Genomic DNA, 21,400 nt, shown 5'->3' with positions numbered 1-21,400 from the left:
TAGTGCGCGTGCGTAAAAATTTTCTTACATTTCTTACCAACATTCAACAAGACAGTGATTTAACTAATTTTATTATTATATAAATATTGTTGTTGGTGTTAGTTTTTTTATAATCTCCTGCAGTCACCTGATGATGATTATAGCTGTAATAACCTGTCAATTTTTTCGACATTATTATAATTGTTATCGAAATTACAACAAAACAAAACAACTATAAAGTTATCCGAATTTTGATCAGTACTTGAAGATTGTTAACTACAATAAAAAAGTTTTCCAACATAATGTATGAAAAATAATTGTCAACAGACAGGAATTATTAACAAAACAATAATAATAATAATAATGGTTATTGAAAAAACATTAAGTGTGTAACAAAAGTGTTCTGATGTGGTCTGATGATGGGGTGGACCAAAGTAATGTCAATATGGGCAGTCACTTGGGCCTTTTGCTTGATAGTCCGCGGGCTGGTTAATCCTTCCTCGCTGCCTCTGTCCTCGGGCTCCTCGCCGTCAATGTCTCAGCAGAATGTCAAGCAAGTTCCCTGCGACAAAACTCGTAAGATATTTACAAACTCATGGGGAGTAATCAGCGACGGGCCAATGGGTTCTAATTACACCCAGGATTCTCACTGCGAGTGGCTTATTAAAGGTAACAAAACAATTTATTAACATTATATCAATTATTATAATTACTTTTAAATCTTTCAGCAAACAACAGCAGACAATTTATAACCTTGAGCTTCAGGACAATGGGAACAGAGTGCAGTTATGATTATGTGTTTGTATACGACGGAGATTCATTTCGTTCGCCTCTTCTAGGGAGTTTTAGTGGCAAAACTGAGCCTCAGCAAGTGACATCATCATCCGGTTATGTGAGTTTTATTTTTTCCTCAATTATAATTACAATGAATTTATCATAATAACAATTGGTTGTCTTTTAGATGTTAATTTTGCTGTACAGCGACACTAACTACGTTTTAGACGGGTTTCATGCCGAGTTTTCAGTCACTGATTGTCCAAATAACTGCACCAGGCACGGCAAGTGCATCAACAACACCTGTGTCTGTGAAAATGATTGGGGAGGAAAGGATTGCTCAAGGGAATTATGTCCAAACAATTGCAGCGAGGCTGGAACTTGTGGAGTCAAACGGTGCCAATGTCGGAAAGGTTTTTCTGGACAATCTTGTTCCTTGCATGCTACTCATCCTGATGGTAACAAGTATGTATCCATTTTTTTTTTTTATCCATATTATTAACACATTGATGATGATGATGATAATAATTTATTATTAGATGGCATTGGTTATCCCATTCAGAGGGTGGAATGACACCTCGAGCTGCTCACACAGCCATCTATCACAGTAAAACAGATTCTCTCTACGTATTTGGTGGTTACAATCTAAACTACGTCCTCAGTGACCTCCAGGTCTATCGGTTCAACACCAGTCAGTGGGAAAACGAGTTTGGGCAAGTCCTAGAAGGTGCTTCTGCTGCTGAATATTTGGATCCCATGCTAATTGCTGGTGAATTGGAACGCATTGGACTGAACGGTGCTGAAGAAAAATACGGAATATCCTCGAGTTCGTTAGTCTGGAAAGTCCTCTCCAATATAAAAAACAGTTCAAGCAGTTTCAATTTTCGGGACAGTATCAGCGCTGCTGACAGCGGTGATAATAATAGGCGAGAATTCATCGGCGGGCGTGATTACCGTTTTACCAGACCTCCTGCTAGAAAGAAACGACAGGTTCCAGTAGAGACTACTATACCTCTGCCGGATGATGATGATGATGATGATATTGTTGTTATAAAAGTCAATGATAATGAAAACCAGGAAAAACAAGTCCTGGAAACTCATCCTAGTCCAAGGTACGGTCACGCGGCTTGTAAGTACAATAATGGATTTGTTATTTATGGAGGAAAATTGGCAAACGGGTCACTGTCTAATCACCTCTGGCACTACAATGTCGAAGCGAGAGTTTGGACTCTGAGAGCAAGAGAGTCTGCGTTGATTCCTCCACCGCTTACTCGACATACTTTAACCCTTGCGGCTGATGATAATGATCAAGAAAATGGTTTTATATATCTGTTTGGAGGAAGCACAGTTGACGGAGAATTCTCCTCAAGTTTGTACAGTATAAAGTTGAATTTTACCCACCCGGAAGAAGAACAGTGGCGCCAGGTGGTTGTTCGCGGTGGAAAAGAATTGGACGTAAGAGTTGTCGCGCACTCGACTGTCTATCACAAAGCGACAAATTCACTGCTGGTGTATGGTGGTGTAGTAGCAAGCGTTGCGCGGTTCAGCAAACTCTCAGACAGGATGTTTGTCTTTCAGCTGAACCGCAAAGTCTGGTCAGAGATTCATTACCCGCGTGCGCACCTCCGAGACACCTATGTTCCGCGAGAGCGCGCTTTTCACACTTGCAATATTGTCGGTAATTACTTGGTGGTATTTGGTGGGTACTCCCATCGACACAACAAGGAAGAAATCTGCTATGACAATCAGATGTACTTGTATCACTTGGGCTGTCATGTCTGGGTTAGTCACGAGGTCTTTGGAGTCACCGATCACAAAGACGGTGCTGGATATCCCAAACAACAGGGAGTTTTTGCCCATGCAGCTGATGTAAGGAATGGCAATACTTTGTTACTGGTTGGTGGGTATCACGGGAACGTCAATGCTGATCTTTTGGCGTACACTTTGCCGCCGATGCTGGCACCCGGTGACGGTGATTACACTGGAGCTGAACCAGAGCAGCTTTGTTTCAAGCACAAGACCTTTACAGAGTGCTCTGCCAATCCAGAGTGTGGATGGTGTTCTGCTGACGAGATCTGCTATGGAAGAACAATTGGAAGTAATTGTACAACCAACTTGCAAACTTCCCGTTGTCCTGGTGTGTGTCCTGCTTTGGGTGATTGTCACTCTTGTTTAATTCACGGACAGCCCAGCAGCGGAACCGGCAACTGGGGAACCAATTCTCGGGGAAAAATTTCTATTTCTAACAAGTTAAACCTCGGAACGTGTACTTGGTGTGTTCAAAATGCCCGTTGTCATCACAAAGACGATAATTATGGCGTCTGTGGTCTGCGTGATGACACTTTGTCCCAGATTCCAGGCTGGTGGGGACCAAAGGGCACTGAAATAGTCAGAGTAGATGAGTGTCGTGAGCTGGATCGTCGGCCTGGATTGACGTTTCTCAAATACAAACCTCCTGTAAACTTCACCCAACCGGATTCAGTTACCATTGTCAACGCTACGACTATTGACTTCAACGTTCCATCTATGCAAGGCGCTAAAACAGAGTCTGGCCTCGGTGGAGAGATGATTGCCCGGCTCACCGGGTTCCTCAGACTTCCACAGTATTTTTGGGATGACAGCGCTGAAAACTTGAAGATTTGTGTCAGCTACAACAGCGCCACCCTAAGAGTCACTCACAATCTTGATGATAGTGATCGTAATAGTAGTGATGAAAAATTGGAATTTGTGGCTAATTTAACTGCTGAAACATCCCAGTGTATTCCAACAAAATGGCCTGATGGAACAAAAATGTCGCTACAGCCAAATGGCCGGTATTTGTTGGACTTTGAATCTAAACGGATGGTCACTGTAAATTACGCCTATCCGAGTAAAATGGAAATAACTCACAGTAGAAAATCAGAGAACCCCAAGGTCTTTACTTTCGAGTATCTTGAACCGTATCAGAATGGAACTTGTAGCCAGTACAGCAATTGTCTTCACTGTTTGACCGACTCGTCTTGCGGATGGTGTGAGTTGAACAACAAGTGCTTGTCTCGCGCTCTCAATGAAACTGAAAGCTGTGTAACGACTGTCGAGTATAACCACAAAAATATTACCGAGTGGCGTTATCTAACCATAACGCCATCTACATGTGCAAATTGCTCAAACTACATAACCTGTGAGTCTTGTGTGACAACCAGTTTGTGCGAATGGTGGACCGAAGAAGCCAGATGTGCTCGAATTGGTCGACTACCCAACAGTGTTCTCAGTGTTGATCAGTGTCCCATTCCGTGTCGACAAAGAACCAACTGTACTCAGTGTTTGGACGAAAAAGGCCGCTGTGTTTGGTGCGAAGCAACACACGAGTGCTTTTCCTTCTCTGTTTATACTTCAGAGTACCAGTTTGGGTTGTGTCGCGAGTGGATGGATCAAGCTGGACTGATGGGTGTCACTTCTAGGTCCTCGTTGTCCTCCTCGGCCTCCTCCTCCTCCTCCTCCTCCTTCTCCTCCTCATCATCATCATCGGATCAAGGATTCTCTTCGGGAAACTATCAGTGTAAAAGTTGTAGCCGTCATACCAACTGTACAAATTGTTTGCACTCTTTGAGTTGTGGCTGGTGCTACAGTCTTGACAATCCCATCACTGGAGTTTGCGTCCAGGGTGATTTTAATCGGCCCCATGTCAATTGCAGTCTTGCCATCAATGACTACTACGCGATAAACGAAACAACGTTGATAAATCGGGAATCTGGATGGGCGTATGCCCAGTGCCCGGATGTTGATGAGTGTGATCTTGGACTACACGACTGTCATCCCAATGCTATTTGTACCAACACTCACGGAAGCTACAGCTGTCAATGTAAGCGAGGGTTCAACGGTGATGGTCGGGAAAATTGTACCAAAACTTGCTACGAAAAGTGTGTTAATGGTTATTGCAGTGAAGCGCCAGATTACAAATGCGAGTGTAATCTTGGATGGACTGGGCCTGATTGTAGAACCAATTGTGGGTGTTACAATCATTCGACTTGTGTTAGTGCTGTAGGAGTGTGTGATGAATGCCAAGATTGGACTACAGGTAAATACTGTGAGGAATGCAAAGCTGGAAGCTACGGTAATGCCACTACGTCTTTGGGATGCAGGAAATGTAATTGTAACGAGCATGGAGACCGCGATATTGATTACTGTGATCGACAGACTGGCAAGTGCTTCTGTAAAGACAACACTGAAGGCGAAATGTGTGAAAAATGCAAGAAAGGTTACTACGGAGATCCAAGAAATGGCGGAATGTGCTACTACGGGTGTATGTCTCGTGGAATGCTCACTGGGCCCCAAGGTGGAATGACTGGCAAACAAGGTCTAGGCAGTAGATACTCCCAGCTATCACTGTGGGAAAGTCATCTTGCTGGTAGTCCTACCCGTGAGTGTCTCTGGATTGTCCGTCCATCCAACGGTCAGTTAATGACCAATTCCAGTGATAATAACAATGATGATGATGATGATGATGATGATGATGATATCGCCCCCCAGAGTATCATCCAGTTTACAATTAATGAAGATATAAATGTAAGCTGTCAGGAAAACAGTGTCTATGTCTATGATGGTCTGCCTGATTTTGTTTCATCGACCAGCAGCCATCAGAGCCAATTGTTGGGTGTTTATTGCACTGAAAGTACTAACTATCCGGTGACTGTTGAAGCCAAGTCGGGGACTCTTACTGTTCATTACAAACAGCTGGATGAAGTTGAAGGGTTTAACGCGAGTTACATCGTTATGACTTGTGGGATAAACTGTCCGGTAAATAGAGAGTGTAGGAACGGGCAGTGTCTTTGCAAAGTTGGTTTTGTTGGTATTGATTGTGATGTTGAATTGTGTCCAAACAATTGCACGTCTGCGAAAAAACAGGGTGTCTGTGATAAAAGTTACGGCCACTGTGTCTGTGCGGTTGGGTTTGGTGGTCGTGATTGCTCAATTAAATTAAAGTCTCATCAATTGGTATTCACGGAACTGTTCAATTCCGAGTATCTTGCTGATAATTTGGATCATTTACGGAAGACACTGCCAAGATTTGGACACAGTCTCGTTGCAGATCGACGAGGAAGTCTCTGGATGTTTGGCGGGTACTCACTGAGCCACGGTCCGTTGAATGACATTCGTCTTTTTGACACTAGAAACAACACTTGGATGCCGGTGACCGTTGAATCTACTTCCGAAGCTTCTATGCCTCAAGGCCGGTACTTTCACGCTGCTGAAATAGTTCACAGTCGTCAACAGATTTACGTCTACGGAGGATTGTCACGCAAAGAGGAAGGTGTCAGTGGATTGTCCAACAATACACTGAGTGATTTCTGGAAGTTTAGCTTACAAAATCAACGATGGAGTCTTGTTACTAAACACATTTCTTCTCCACCAGCGGCATCTACCACAGCAACGACGACTACTACTACTACTACTACTACTACTACTAATAATAATAATAATAATACTACTACTACAACTACTACTACTACAACAACTGTAAATTCTGAGGCTAAAGCAGTCCCACCACCATTAGCAGGACACACTTTGACCCTACGTCGCAACGCCGAGTCGGAGAGTTTAATTTTAATCGGTGGTTTCAGTCCCAAGTATGGATATCTAAACAGTGTCTGGGAATTTAATTTAGAAACAGAGTTGTGGTCGGTGATGACAACACGAGGAAACGGTCCTCTGGGTGTCTATGGACACTCGACAGTTTATCACACCAAATCCGACAGTTTGTATGTATTTGGTGGGTATACTTACGCTGTCAATCGAACTTTTATATCAAATAAATTGTACGCTCTAAATTATAAAACATACACGTGGTCTGTCCTTCCGCCTTTTGATGACAACAATGACAACACTGAAGTTGGTAGCTTGCCTCAAGCAAGATTTCTTCACTCTGCTGTAACTACTGATGAGTATATGGTGATTTTTGGTGGTCGCCAGAATCCGTACAACACCAACGATTCGTTAATTGCCTACGAGTATGCCTGTAATTTATGGATTCGGCTGATTACCAAGGACACTGAAATAATCGGAACTCCTCCTCCACCGGCGTATGCTCACGCGATGACTCACGCTGATCCAGAAGTTAACGCAATTTATGTCGTAGGTGGATTTGACGGTGGAATAAACAGCCATGTCACTCAGATAAACATTCCAGATGATCTTTGCAATTTATGGACAGAAAAAACTGTCTGTAGAAAGTATTTTGGGTGCTCATTTTGCTCAGTGATCACCATTGCAGGTAACAACGAGTCGTATTGTTTTTCAAACCAGCAGAGCTCAGCGACTCACCGTGTTGATAAGTGTAACACCAACGTTACCATGTCGCAGCGGTCGAACGGTGTTTACTGCAATTACGAGTGGATGGCCAGTCGAAAGTGTCAAAACTTGAAAAGCTGCACAGAATGCTTGGCACAGTGGCCTTATTATCGCGACAATGAGGATGACGATGACGAGGACGTCACACCTATTTGTAAATGGTGTACCAATTGTCCGACTCCTCATGGAAAGTGCATACCCGCGGAAAAAGACTGCGATGAGCAAAATAAATGCAATTCACGGCAAATTTCAATAATGGACGTTAATCAGTGCGGTGAGAGACAGTGTCCTGCTAGTGATTGTGAAAAGTGCAGCAAATTGGATGAAGACTGCGTTTGGACGCGTCAGGTACTAAAAACTTCCGAGTTTGGCGTAAAGATGACCAGCGAGCCAATTTACGACTGGAATTGTGTCTCTAAAGACATATTTGAGCGGTCGAGTATAAAAATGGCGAGCAGCAGTACTACGTGTGAAGCGAGATGTAGCGATCACAAAGATTGCTCGAGTTGTTTACGAGGAACTGGAGCTGAAGGTGGCTGGCACGAGTGTCGCTGGTCTACTCAGTTGAACGAATGTATTTCTCCATCGTATCAGCCTTTATACTGCGCTGGAGGAGTTTGTGGTCTGGTGTTGCGTAGTTCAGACATTCTACAGTGTCCAGAACCTTGCTCGGTGTTTAAGCAATGTAGCACATGCTTGAAACACTCTCACTGCGGATGGTGTTCTCTCGACTCTGCTAATATTACTGGACAGGGAATTTGCACCGAGGGATCTCTTGAAGCACCCACAGATCATCCAGCTGGTGGTACCTGTGAGATGCTATTCAACCAACTTAATCCACCTACTGAATGTAAGTATTTTATTGATAATTTTTTATATTTAAATTTAACTTAATGATTTTTATTTTTTAGCTATTACAACGACGGTGATGCCTCATGATTTCACAGATGCGATCGTCATTGACCAGGATTTCAATCTGACAAATGAAACATTTTCAATAGTTGACACTAAAATGTCATTTTCCTGGCACTATGTACGCTGTCCTCCGGAAAATGAATGCATCAATGGTCATCATACTTGCTCAGCGAAGAGCGAAAAATGTTTTGACCTGGATGAAGGTTTTGAGTGCATGTGTGGAGACGGTTACAAGAATGAAACAACCTGGTCAACGGCTCTGTCATTTTCATCATCATCGTCGATGTTAACATCACCGTCAATGAATGAATATGGACGAAAAATGTGTGTGCCAATGTGTACTCAAGGTTGCGTTCGCGGAACCTGTATAGAGCCAAATGTATGTCGCTGTGATTTTGGATACGTCGGTGCCAACTGTTCTATTCAGTGTCAATGCAACGGACACAGCAACTGTGCTGGTCCAGACAAACTTGATGTGTGTCCAAAGTGTCACAACAACACTATGGGTGATCAGTGTGACAAATGCGAGCCACTCTATGTTGGCAACCCTGCAGACAACGGACAGTGCGTTCCGTGTTTGGAATACTGCAATGGTCATACTCGGATTTGCATCAACGAAAGCATGACAGTCTCTGATCCAAATTCAGTGGATCGCATGTCCATTGAATTGCTTCAGAAACAATTGATAGAAGGGCCAGTTGCCAAAGCAAAGTGTGTTAATTGCGGGAACAATACTCGCGGTGATAAATGCGGTGAGTGTGTGTCTGGTTATTTCCGTGGTACTGAAGATTTGCGTGATGTTTGTCGACCGTGTGAGTGTCACGGTCACGGTAATACATGCGATCCAGTTACGGGTGAAAAATGTAATTGTGGTAATAACACAGAGAGCGAACCACTGTGTACCAGCGGACCATCTAAATCTGGTAATCCAGGAGGTGGAAAACCTTGCTGGATGGTACAGTGCAGCAAGTGTCGAGAAAATTATGCTGGAAATCCAACTATGGGCCATCAATGCTACAAAACCGTTACTGTTGACAATAAAATGTGTTTCGATTCAAAGTTAATTGACGAGTGCAAGCTCAAACCAAAACCACTAAATCCAGGTCAAACTGTCTTTTATATGGTTCAGCCCAGGTTTATGAATGTTGATATACGAATAATGGTGGATGTCACCCAAGGAGCGCTAGATTTATTCCTCAGTCCTCGTGATGACTCCTTTGTAGTGACAATAAACTCGACAACAGGTTATCAAGATGTTGAATTAGACGGTAGGTTCAAGTGGCGCAAAGATCACTACGACAATTGGTTTGAAGATGATCACTCTATGCTGGATCGAATTCGTATCGTTGAATTTCATCCCCATTCGCCTTACTCGCCTTACTCCCCTTACTCGTCGATGATCAACTCGTCTGGACAAGTAGAACAGACCAACTGGAACAACGGACCGCAATTTCTAGTAATGGAACGCTACGCTTCAGACAATCTCGCTACCTTTGTTACTATTGAACAACGAAATACCTTTCTGGTAATTCGGAATCTTACTAATCGACTGGTACTGACACTACCGGAAGATAAACACGAACTTGGTCTAACAAAGTTCCATATTGCTCTGAGAGCGATAGACCCACCGTATGTTGTTGATTTAACAGGAGGACGCGCTGCATATGGAATGATATTTTTCCGTCAAGATCAACTGCACATTGATCTCTTTGTATTTTTCTCAGTATTTTTTTCTTGTTTCTTCTTGTTTTTAGCAGCGTGTGTAGTCGCCTGGAAGACAAAGCAAGCTGCCGATGTCAGACGAGCAAGAAGACGGCATGTTGTTGAAATGCTTCACATGGCCAAACGACCATTTGCTTCAGCGATTATTCTTTATGACCGGGATGGTAATCTAGGAGAAAGTCCAACTTCACCTCAACAACGGAAACCCGCCAGGTTGGCGAGGAACAAAATAGTTAATTTCCACAGTGACGTAAGGCCCGTGGCCGTCGAACCAACAGATGATGGTGTCGCTGCTGTAGCGACTGTTTTTATCAGACTTCCCGGTGGTCCCCATGCTCCCGTCAAATTAGCCCTTGGAAGCTCCTTGATTCTACTGACGCGCGTCTATCCAGTAAACAGTCGCGTCTTTTTACGCCGTCGCAACAGTCACGCTGTAAGTTAATAAATTATAATTATGAAAGGTAAACTTTGATACCATGACCGATTTTACACCAGTGATTAATTATGTATTATAATAATAATGAATACCGGTATAAATTTTTTCTATGTAAATATTATTAAAGATATATATATATATTTGTCTCTTTTTGTATATTAATTAATTTTTATTATTGTTATTGTAAAAAGATGTTGTAATAAATTATGTCTGTATAATTTAATTATCTGTACAGATTTGTCCACGTACTATTTTATGATTATAAAAAAAAAAAAAGAAAAAAAAATAAATGAATCTTCCATTAATTAATTATAATTAATTAAGATTAAGATGATAACAAGTATTGATATTAAATATAATTCATGTAATGTTTTTGCAAGAAAATTTTAACAATTGCCTCATATATATTGTATATAATTAATTTATGCATTTATAATAATAAAATATTAAAACAAACCTAGTGTATTATTATTAATAACTTGTACATTGTCAAAAGCGCTAGAAAGATGTGTCCATGATCAAATTATTAATTATTTAACTGTCAATGGAATTATTGATGATTACCAAACTGGCTTTGGAGAAGGTCTGAATACACAGGATGCTGTTTTGAGATTATGTGATGATATTAGATTAGGCATTGATAACACAATCATTACTATTGCTGTATTTTTCGACTTCATCAAAGCGTTTGACTCTGTTGTGCATAAGATTTTAATATTTAAATTAAATGCTATAGGTTTTGGAGATCTTGCTATTGATTGGATTGTATCTTCACAATAAAATTGAGATGAAATGTATGTGGCATCAAACTATTCGTAACGTGATTGGTCGAATATATCATAAGCATGAAAATATATGCAAATGCTATAGTCAGGCGCGCAGCTTTGCGCGCGCAAATTCAAATTCTAGTCATACTTAAAAGATAGGCTGCAAGCAATTAGAATTGATAATTCTGGTATATCAGACTGGAAAGAAATTTCGAGTGGTGTTCCGCAGGGCAGTGTCCTTGGACCACTACTTTATTCCATTTATGTTACAGGTTTGGGTGTATTACTTAAGCGCTGTAAGCCCTTGTTTTATGCTGATGATTTAGTTGTCTATTTAACATGTAAACTTGTGATATAGAAAGCTCTGTAAGAATTCTAAATGAGGAAATTGCTATAATTCTGAAGTGGTGTATTATAAACGGACTTAAACTAAATCCTAACAAAACAAAGGCAGTGATTTTTGGATCAGCACAAAAATTGCGGCTGATGTTCAATGTGAAGTGATTCCAAATAAATAGTTGTAAATGATACTATAGTTGACTATTGTAAATCAGTAAAGTATATCTAGGAGTCATACTTCAAGACACTCTAACTTGGTCCTTACAAATTACTGAGGTTTGCAAAAGTAGCATGAGAGTACTTGCACAGTTAAAGATGAATGGAGATGTTTTTTCATTGCCTGTTAGGAAAAGATTGGTTATCCTATTTTTGATTATTGCGCGGCTATTTATACTGATATTACAGATCAACAACGCAGACTAGACTTCAGAGAAAATTAAATGCTTGTGTACGATACATTTTTAAAATATCAAAATATGAACATGTTACTCAATATTATACTGAGCTTCGTTGGCTGACACTTAGTTCTAGGCGTAAATTTTTCTTATCGTGTCTTATTTATAAAGCAATGTATCTCAATCAAAAGCCTCTAATTAGGCGAGACTTAGAAATTCTTGAGCCTCGCCTACGCCGAGGAGATATTCGTCAAGACTATCTTGAGTTACCGGTTTATCATATTCAGCGAAGTATGAAAAATCATTCTTGATATCTGCGGTTAAAATCTTGAATCAAAAAAAAATTTATGTACTTTGAATTATTATATATATTTTTTAAATATTTTGTAAAATTAGGATAATTTATCTAATGTCTAGCTCTATGTACAGATGCCTATGCATCTCTATAGACCTGTATGCTAGAAAATAAATAAATAAATAAAAATAAATAAATTACCAGCTGATTGTACGACGTTACCAACGTTTATGGAGTTTCGAACTGCTTGTTATGAATATTTTTTACAATCTGATAGATCTTAATATGTATTCATTGTATTAGAATTTAGTGATGATTGAGTGAGTGTTTAACACACTACCTTATATATTATATTAAGATTTTTTGTATCAATTTTGGATGGCCGCAACGAGTTTCGACTTCATGGCCAATTAAATAAATAATAATAATAATAATATTGGTGGGGAGAATGTTTTGACTCTGTTGTCATGACAACCGGCAGGTGTCATTCCTATTTTTCTGTTTACATACAACAGTATTAAATATAAAGCTTTTCAAACGATGAAGTTCAAAGTGTCGTTGTGGGAAAAAAATGGTCACACAAAAATAGTAACATGCGTCGCGTGGAATTCCGCTGAAGAAATATATTCTATTGGTGAAGATCATGTTTTACTCTGTTGGCATTTGGACGGTAGTTCAGCTCAAACGACAAAAATCGCCGAGTTTCCGGAGGATTTTTATCCGACTGACATGCAATGGCATCCTCGAGCGATACAAAACACTGGAACAAGCATAAAAAAGCAGTCACACGACGTTGTTCTGATAACCACTGCAGACGGCAAGTTTTACTTGGTCAACAAGAGTGGAAGGATTGAAAAAACTGTTGACGGCCACAAGGGCGCCATTTTGAGATGTAGATGGAGCTACGATGGTTCTGCGCTTCTCACTGGTATAACTTTACTTTTGTTTTCTTCTTTTGGAAGATCAAAAGTTTTTATTTTATTTTAATTATTTACAGCATATAGTATGTTAACTAATACTAATTTGTCTACGCATTTAAATGACTTTTGTAATTTATATAATTTATCCCTCGCGGTTTTGAAAATGCCGTAAAGATTCGATATGAATGCTGTATTTTTATCGTAATACTTCAATTATTTTAGCCAGTTTTTTTGTCGAATTATTACGAAATAAATTCAGAATATTTACGGCAAAACAATAGAAAAATTACGGTATATTAACAGCATTTAAACCGTAAATGTACCACATATTTACTGTATATCTGCGGCACTATTGCAGTAAAAAACCGGAAAAGAAGATCCCTACTTTCTATTACCGGCAAAATACCAAAAATATGCTGCTTTACTACTATTTTTTAATAGCTTAAAATTTTTTTTTATAATATTATAAATTATCACGAATAATTTTTAAGAGGTTGATAAATTAATTTCTCTATTAATATTATTATTATTATTATCATTTTTTTTAGTCCAGACCGGGATTCGAACCCGGATCATTTAGTTACGCGCCAAAGGCTCTACCAGTTGAGCTATCAGAGACACTATCCGCAACTATTTACTCAGTCACCTAATAACATTCACCGAGTAATAAACACAACCGTCGATCTTACGGTAGAAAGCGTTATATCTTTAATTATATCAGTATAAACAAGGCAAAATTGCAGTATATCTTTGGTATTTTTACCGTAGAAACACGATTTTATTATTGTAAAATTATAGTTAATACATAGATTTTTTACGGTAAAAGTTCTAGAGTTTTACGGTAATTTTATCGTATTATTTCTGAACTTTTCAGCAAAAGTACGGTAAAAATGCTGTATAACTATCCTAATATAAAATTGAGATGAAATGTATGTGGCATCAAACTATTCGTAACGTGATTGGTCGAATATATCATAAGCATGAAAATATATACAAATGCTACAGTCAGGCGCGCGCTTGCGCGCGCAAATTCAAATTCTAGTAGTAAAAAAACTGGCCAAAACAACCACAGAAATACCGTATTATATCAGAATTATAACGGTAAATTTATGGTAAACGCATTAATACCGAAAATTTACGGTATTTTAAAAACCGCGAGGGATACATTGTTCTATTTAGTGCTACACATCATACACGGCTAGATAAATAAATGAAAATTAATTTAGCAGATTTTTGACAATTTTCAGAATTTTTTTAACAAATAAATTATGGCAGAAAAAAAAAAGAAAAAATAATTGACATGTAGAAATTTTGAAAAATAAAAAATGCAATTATTTAAAAACAATTTTTTGGAAAAAATTTATTTTGTTAAAAAAATTAAAAAAAGGTTCAGTGACACTGCTAACTGTAATTACTAAAATATTTAAATTTATATTATTTTCTTTCATCTTTGGTTTTATGAACTAAAGTCATTAGATAGTAATTTGGATAGACTTTTCTTCGAGACAACGTGTTACTTTTCTTATTGATTATCATATCCATTTTACTGTTTAACTACTTTTATTATTACTATGTATATTCATTCCTATGTAAGGCCCTTAGAGAGCTAAGGCTTCAGGGTCTAAAATTTTGGTAAATAAATAAATAAAAAACACAGCCGGAGAAGATGGAGTTATCAAAGTGTGGTCCAGAAGCGGAATGCTGCGCTCTACAGTGGTTCGTGGCACCCATGCGATTTTGTCCGCCGTCTGGAGCCCAGACTCTTCAAACATTCTCTACTCTCAAGGCTCGCAATTAGCGCTACAGCCGTTGAATTTTAGCTCTAAATCCAAAAAGTGGTACGCCCATGAAGGATTAATTCTCACAGTCTCTTGGAACCGCAACAATAATTTCATAATCTCTGGAGGTGAGGATTGTCGATATAAAGTTTGGGACGGGAATGGGAATTTGTTATTCACCAGCGCTGCAGCAGAGTATCCAATAACTTGCGTTGAATGGTCTCCCAATGGGAATTATTTTTCTGTTGGTTCCTACAACACCATCAAACTCTGCGATAAAACTGGGGTAAGTATTTTCATTATTATTTTATAATATTTGATTAACTTTATTGTTTTTTGTAGTGGTCACATTCGTTGGAAAAAGTGAACACTGGAAGTATCTACAGCATCGGTTGGTCCAATGACAGCACTCAGGTAGCCATGGGATGTGGAAATGCAGCTGTTTTAATGGCTCACGTTATTGACAGGTTACTCTATTATTATCTATTTAAATTAATATTAAATAAAAATAATTAAAATAAAATTTCAGACGGCTTGAATGGGAAAACTATGAAGCGACATTGATTAAAAGAAAGACGATCCAGGTGAGAGAAATAGGGAACAACAGTGGAGTTGTTGAGATGCTCGAGATATCCGACCGAGTTGTTCATATGGAATTAGCCTTTAATCATCTGGTTGTTGTCACGAAAAATCAGTGTCACATTTACTCCTCGACAAACTGGAACACGCCAGTGATATTCGACCTGAAAAATTCAACAATATCTGCAGTTATTCTCGCTGAAAAGTATATAATAAAAATTATTTATTTTTGTATTACATGTATAGTAATTGTTGGTTTATTTTATTACAGGCATTTTTTGCTGATTGAATGGAATGTAATGACGCTGTACAGCTACCAAGGACGGTTACTGAGTGTCCCTAAGTGGAAAGGAATGACTCCAGATGAGCCACTTTATCCTCCTTGCATAGCACTTTGCTCGGATACTCTCGTTCTTCGTGATCAAGCCAATGAAAAATGTCATTTACTTTTTTATTATTATTATTATTAGTCTACTTTTTCTTTATTATAATTAATTTACTGGGAATTTCAGTGCTGCATATTTTAGAATTGTCGAGCAATAAACCGGTCAATGAAACCCACCCGCATCTACATACCTGTAATATCAATGAGATTGCGATTAACAGAATTGGAGGAGCTCACGATCGACAGCTCGCTTTTATTGACGTCACAAGAGATTTATTTTTAATAACAATACGTTCTAGTGGGTTTGGCCGTATTTGTAAGATAGGTGAGCTTCTTTGTTCTCTTTAAATTTTAATTAATTTTATTTAACCCATTGTTCCCAGAAACTTTTGCTAGTCTGATCAACACAATGTCATAAAATTATCGGGTGTTCTAAAAAATTTTTAATTTTTAACTAAATTAACATAATTCAAATTTTTATCCCAAAATATTTTCATTTAAAATTCGGACATAAATTCACTCTTGAAAAATGTTTCTTCAGGAAATAAAATCAAATAAAATTCATTTATTAAACATAAGTATAACAAAAAAAGACTGGTGTAAAAAGGGCGTATCAATAATCTTATTTTATTTTGTTTAAGAAATTTTTTTATGAAAATTATTTTTAATCTGAGTAATTTTTTTTTTTTTATTATAATTATAAATAACAGAAAATTTTTTACTAGAATCGTAAATTTACAAGCATGTATGGAAAACACACATTCTATGCTTGTAAAGAAGGACCTTCTTATAAACTCCGCCGTCTATTAGGGCACCCGTGGGACCTGATTAAAAAAAAAGTATTGGTTTTTTTATTCAGGGGGGTCGAGCGGGTAATAAATGAAAGTTAACCCTCACAGATAAGAATAAAAATTGAAAATTATCGTACAAGACTAATTTTATCTTAATTTTTCGTCACATAATCAAAGTCTGAGTTTAACCTAAAAAATTTCAACCCTAGCGGCAATGGCGCAAAGTATAAGTTGGGCAATAGACGCAAATGTACTGGCAGCCATGTTGGACGCAACTTTGTCCATTTGGCTGTGTCCTAACTGCGTTCATTACAGCGATAGAAAAATAATCCGTCGTACAAGAATAGACAAAGAAAACAAGTAAGTTAAAATATTGTTTTAAAAATTTTGTTGTTGAAAATAATTAGATAAATTTCAGTGAATTTGGCAAACAACCGAGTATCGTAAATGTTAAAAATGGAATAGTGACCGTGAGACGCGGTGACGGAGCACTGATTGCAGTATCATTTTACACATTCTTCACGACACTTCATCACCATGTTATGAATAATAAATGGCAAGATGCGTTATCACTTTGCCGAATAACCCAAAATGATATTCTTTGGACGTGTATGGCGGTAATGGCTACTGAAAATAAGCAACTGAGCGCCGCTGAGGAAGCCTATGCCGCTATTGAACGATACGACAAAGTCGACTACATTCAGTATATAGATAAAATTTCCAACAAAACTGAAAAACTCGCCGAGATGTCTCTTCTCGCAGGTGACTTGCTCGCTGCTGAGGGTATTTTACTTCAACACGGATTTATCGATCAAGCTATTCGAATTAATATTCAAATGTACAATTGGAGCAGAGCACTTGAACTTGCGGTCAGACACAAAAAACAAGTTGATCAGGTTTTAGAAGCACGAGAAATGTATCTCAAGTTGCTTGACAAAAAAGAAACTAATCCCAGTTATAATTCTTTGATTAAAACAACTCGACGTAAATCATCGGTAAGTTATATTAATTAAAAATTACTATCGATTTATATATTAATAACTATTATTATTAAAAATACAGAGGAATATAATCACAGAAATGGAGGTAGAAGCTGATGATAATAATAATAATAAATCCGATGACGAGGATTAAGAAAATATAAAAATACGTATCAATAATGCTAGTCCCATTATTATTGTCGTTGATACAAGTACTATCAAGGTGTCACGTTCTTGCCAGGTGTCTGAGTCAATACTTGTCCGGCATTTATTACTCAATCCAATCTACAATAATAAATATTAATTATTCTTAATCTATTTCTTTAACAAAAGAAAATTACTGAGTTTTTCTTGAAGAATTGAAGAAATTACTCAAAGAAATTAAAATTTATGTCATTTCTATTGAACTATATGTATATTTTTTCACACTCAAATTTCCAATCGATAAACATGAATATTAAGTTAGCCGACATCTAAAAACTTTCAGAAATTTTTTTATTAAAAAATTATTACAAATTCCCTAGCGGTTTTGTAAATGCCAAAAAAATGTCGCAATTATACAGTATTAATGCGGTATTTTTTCAGCATTTTTTCGGTTGTTTTGGTCAGTTTTTTTATCGAAAAATTACGGAACATTTACCGTAAAAATGCGATACATTTACGCTGAAAATGCGGCATATTTACGGTAATAAGGCGGTAAAATGACTGTATTAAAACCATATTTAAAAAATGGTGTCAAATTAAATAATGCTCGGACTAGGATTCGAACCCAGAACCTCCTGAGGACATGTCGGCTACTCTACCATTTGAGCTACCCGGTCTATGCCATAGTGTTTTTTTGCTTATTCAATATACATTAAGCCACACCGTCCATCTTACGATAAGCATATTTAAAATTAAATAATATAGTTATATATGTGAAACAATATAACTTTTCGATTTTAGAAAATTTGCAATTTTCTAAGTGAGAAATTAAAAATTGAAATTAAAATTAGAATATATTTACTTAACATATGTATTATTTTATATTAATTATCGCTAAATACCTAATTAAAAAATAATATTCTAAGTACATATTTTTTATTCAAAAACAGTATTTGTTTTTGCAAAGTAGCGATGGAGAATAAAAAGCAAAATTTGAAATTTTTCATTTTATGCATTTCTAACATAGAAGTGAACTAAAAATAAAACTAAATCTTTAATAATTGTCCATTATGTCAGAAAATATTCGGCAAAATTACTGTATTATTACGGTAATTATTGGGAATTTTTTGGGTAAAATTTGGGCATTAATGCGGTAATTGTATAGTATATTTTTGGTAACTGTACAGCATAAGTGCAGTATATATACTGGATAACTACAGTATAAAAACTGGCCAAAACAACTATAGTTTAACCGCATTATTACCGAATTATAACGGTAAATATACGGCATGAGCATAAATGCCGAAAAATTACGGTATTTTTACGGCATTATCAAAACCGCGAGGGAAAAGTGTAATTTTTTAAAAATATTTTTTAGTTTTTATTTAATAAATAAAAAATAATTAAAAAATTGAAAATGTCGGCTAACTTTAGTATTATTCGATAAACCTCGTTAAGTTAAAAATTTTACTTTAATAATCTCGATAAGTAAAAACACTTGAATTTTAATTTATCGAGATTCTACTGTTAAAAATTTTATAATTACCCATCCTCCATTGGCTTGGATCCAACTAGCCAAATCCTCTTTAAGAACAATAGTCATGGCTCGTTGAATAGCTCCAATAAACTCTGGTTTTCCCTGGCGAACGCAATCGACAGCAATTCCTCCAGCAACCGAGTACAGGGAAATAATTTTTCCCCATGTCATTTCACCACCTACTCTTAAGAGTTCCCTCGACACGTCAGCAATAGCCTCCATGGCTGTCTGTTCATTTGAAAATGATCCAGCACCGATTTGTCGGGCGATATTTGTGTACAATTTTTGATGAATTTTCTCGAGCTCGGCCCCGAGACTCGTCAACACCGGGCTTACTTCAGACACCACCAGAAGTCCCTCAGAGGACATCATCGCGCCGCTTCTCATTCTCTTGAGCCCGAGTTTCTTTTGAAAAATTCCCGAACGCTTCAATCGATTTTTTATGTATTGTCCACAGAGCACCGATCCCTGTTTGTGTCAGTAAATAATTAATTATTATTACTGTATTAATATTTATCTAAATAAGTACCTGCATAACCGTGAGTTCGACGTTGGTAGATACAGACCGCCAGCCAATTGTATCAGATATTTTTTTGGACACGACATCACTGACGTTGCTCAAACGTCTTCGAGCAGAGCCCGCGACACCTTGAAATGCCAAACCGTCCGGCAAATTCAAAAGTGACAGGCTGCTTCTCCGAACATTTACAGTGACAGGCGGCACTGATAATAATAATTTATCGTCTAGTTTATTAACCACACGCGATACCATCGGTAATTATAGTGACACTTGATAATTAAAATATAATATTAAAAGTAAAAGAAAGAAGAAGAAAAAAAAAAAAAAAAAAAAAAAACAAGAATAAAGATTAGATGCGTGCAGTTGCCTCGACGTACACTGCGAAAATAAAATCTAAGTCGGCTTACGAGTTACTTACTGAATTATCCCAACTGTAACTAGTTGTAAGTGTGCAGTTGTGTTGTAATAATGTGTACATTACAAGTTACAAGAGACACGTATCAAAGTCATCACCAGGTATAATAATAATGACAAGTATATACTCTACTATATAATATACTGTCTACTAATACCGATTATGTATTTGGTAACAGGGCAAACAACACATATATAATAATAATAATAATAATATATACATACTTTGTATATCACTTATTCATGTCACGAATATTATTCACACTTACTTACAATACACACAACACATTTATATAAATTAAAAATATCATTCTATTATATATACCATTTAACAATCATTTTTAATTTTTTATTTAAATGACTTTACTGACCAGATATATATTTATTATTATTATTATTATTATTACTATGTATAAATGAATAATACTATATTTTTGTTTATATAATTGGCCATTACTTTTTTTTTTTTTAGTCGTTGTTATTCTTTTCTCACATTCTTTTGTAACAAATAGTCAACGAATGAATATATATATATTTATATATATATATTTATTAAACACAAGATTATAATATATGTTTTTTTTATTATTTATCTTTTAAATGACATATAGTAAGCCGTTTAGTTTCATATATATATTTTTTTTTTTTAATTTTTTGATATGCAACCCCACGGGGTAAATTATCATTTTTTTTGTTTTAAAGACTATTTACAAGTCATAAACTATCCTGTCATTGGAACAAATAATAAGGAATTTAAAGAAATAATAAAAAAATTCATCAGAACGTTAAAATATGTGAAATTATTTTAACAATTATTTACAAATTGATAATCTTTTTTATAAGAAAATCAATACTTTGATCATTGAATCTGACGAATTTTTTTTTACATTAAAAATAATATAAATCAGTTAAATTATAGTTTAATATTTACAGTGTATATTTATATATATATATATATATATATATATATATATATATATATATATATCAACTAATTCAGGTCCAATGAGTACGACTTTAAAAGAACAAAAAATAATAATAATAATAAACATTTTACGTAGAATAAATAATTTCAATACTTAATAATAAACTATTTTTCAACATTATTGTCGTCAAAAATATTGTTCATACACTATTTGTATTTGAGGCGTGATACTTAACATAAATATATTATTAAATATTATTTATATAAAATAATCAGGAGTTTAATTGACTTTGGAATATAATGAACAAAAGAAAAAAGAAATAATTAATAATAAAAATAAAAATCAATCTCTACAAGACACACAATTTCTTACTTTCTTTCTTTTTTTCTTTTGGATAAAAAGAGAGTCATGCTCGATAGACAATCGTCGACTAGGCGCAGTCATATTTGTTATTAAAGTCTATACATAAATTATTTA

General features: G+C 36.5%; 3 protein-coding genes across 8 annotated transcripts; 2 read left to right on the top strand and 1 right to left on the bottom strand.

Annotated features, from left to right (window-relative positions):
* The first annotated feature begins 103 nt into the window (after positions 1-103).
* Positions 104-10,282, top strand: LOC123272137 (multiple epidermal growth factor-like domains protein 8). Of its 3 annotated transcripts, none has more exons than XM_044738803.1 (6): positions 104-648; positions 708-871; positions 941-1,218; positions 1,293-4,194; positions 4,243-7,930; positions 7,992-10,282. In XM_044738803.1, the coding sequence occupies exons 1-6, from the start codon at positions 396-398 to the stop codon at positions 10,157-10,159; spliced, it is 9,453 nt and encodes a 3,150-aa protein (XP_044594738.1). In that variant the 5' UTR covers positions 104-395; the 3' UTR covers positions 10,160-10,282. The 3 variants fall into 3 exon arrangements, with proteins under 3 accessions (XP_044594738.1, XP_044594737.1, XP_044594736.1); XM_044738802.1 differs by having other exon boundaries at positions 1,293-6,199; positions 6,230-7,930; XM_044738801.1 differs by having other exon boundaries at positions 105-648; positions 1,293-7,930.
* A 2,139-nt stretch (positions 10,283-12,421) lies between these two features.
* Positions 12,422-17,541, top strand: LOC123272141 (intraflagellar transport protein 80 homolog). The gene is made up of 9 exons (XM_044738812.1): positions 12,422-12,877; positions 14,527-14,933; positions 14,990-15,114; positions 15,177-15,431; positions 15,498-15,664; positions 15,739-15,936; positions 16,612-16,762; positions 16,821-17,397; positions 17,465-17,541. The coding sequence occupies exons 1-9, from the start codon at positions 12,490-12,492 to the stop codon at positions 17,534-17,536; spliced, it is 2,340 nt and encodes a 779-aa protein (XP_044594747.1). The 5' UTR covers positions 12,422-12,489; the 3' UTR covers positions 17,537-17,541.
* LOC123272154 (bcl-2-related ovarian killer protein homolog B-like) lies at positions 17,412-20,323 on the bottom strand. 4 transcript variants are annotated; one of them, XM_044738843.1, is made up of 4 exons: positions 19,998-20,317; positions 19,593-19,852; positions 19,073-19,531; positions 17,412-17,667 (listed from the first exon to the last, which is right to left on the bottom strand). In XM_044738843.1, exons 2-4 carry the CDS (start codon positions 19,833-19,835, stop codon positions 17,533-17,535), a joined length of 837 nt encoding a protein of 278 aa, XP_044594778.1. In that variant the 5' UTR covers positions 19,836-19,852; positions 19,998-20,317; the 3' UTR covers positions 17,412-17,532. The 4 variants fall into 4 exon arrangements, with proteins under 4 accessions (XP_044594778.1, XP_044594777.1, XP_044594776.1 ...); XM_044738842.1 differs by having other exon boundaries at positions 19,593-19,866; positions 19,912-20,316; XM_044738841.1 differs by having other exon boundaries at positions 19,593-19,879; positions 19,920-20,316.
* Positions 20,324-21,400: the final 1,077 nt, after the last annotated feature.

Source organism: Cotesia glomerata, linkage group LG9, assembly GCF_020080835.1.
Source record: "Cotesia glomerata isolate CgM1 linkage group LG9, MPM_Cglom_v2.3, whole genome shotgun sequence".
Classification (NCBI taxonomy): domain Eukaryota; kingdom Metazoa; phylum Arthropoda; class Insecta; order Hymenoptera; family Braconidae; genus Cotesia; species Cotesia glomerata.
Note: the sequence above shows the minus strand (reverse complement) of the source record. Positions and strands in the feature narration are given on the sequence as shown.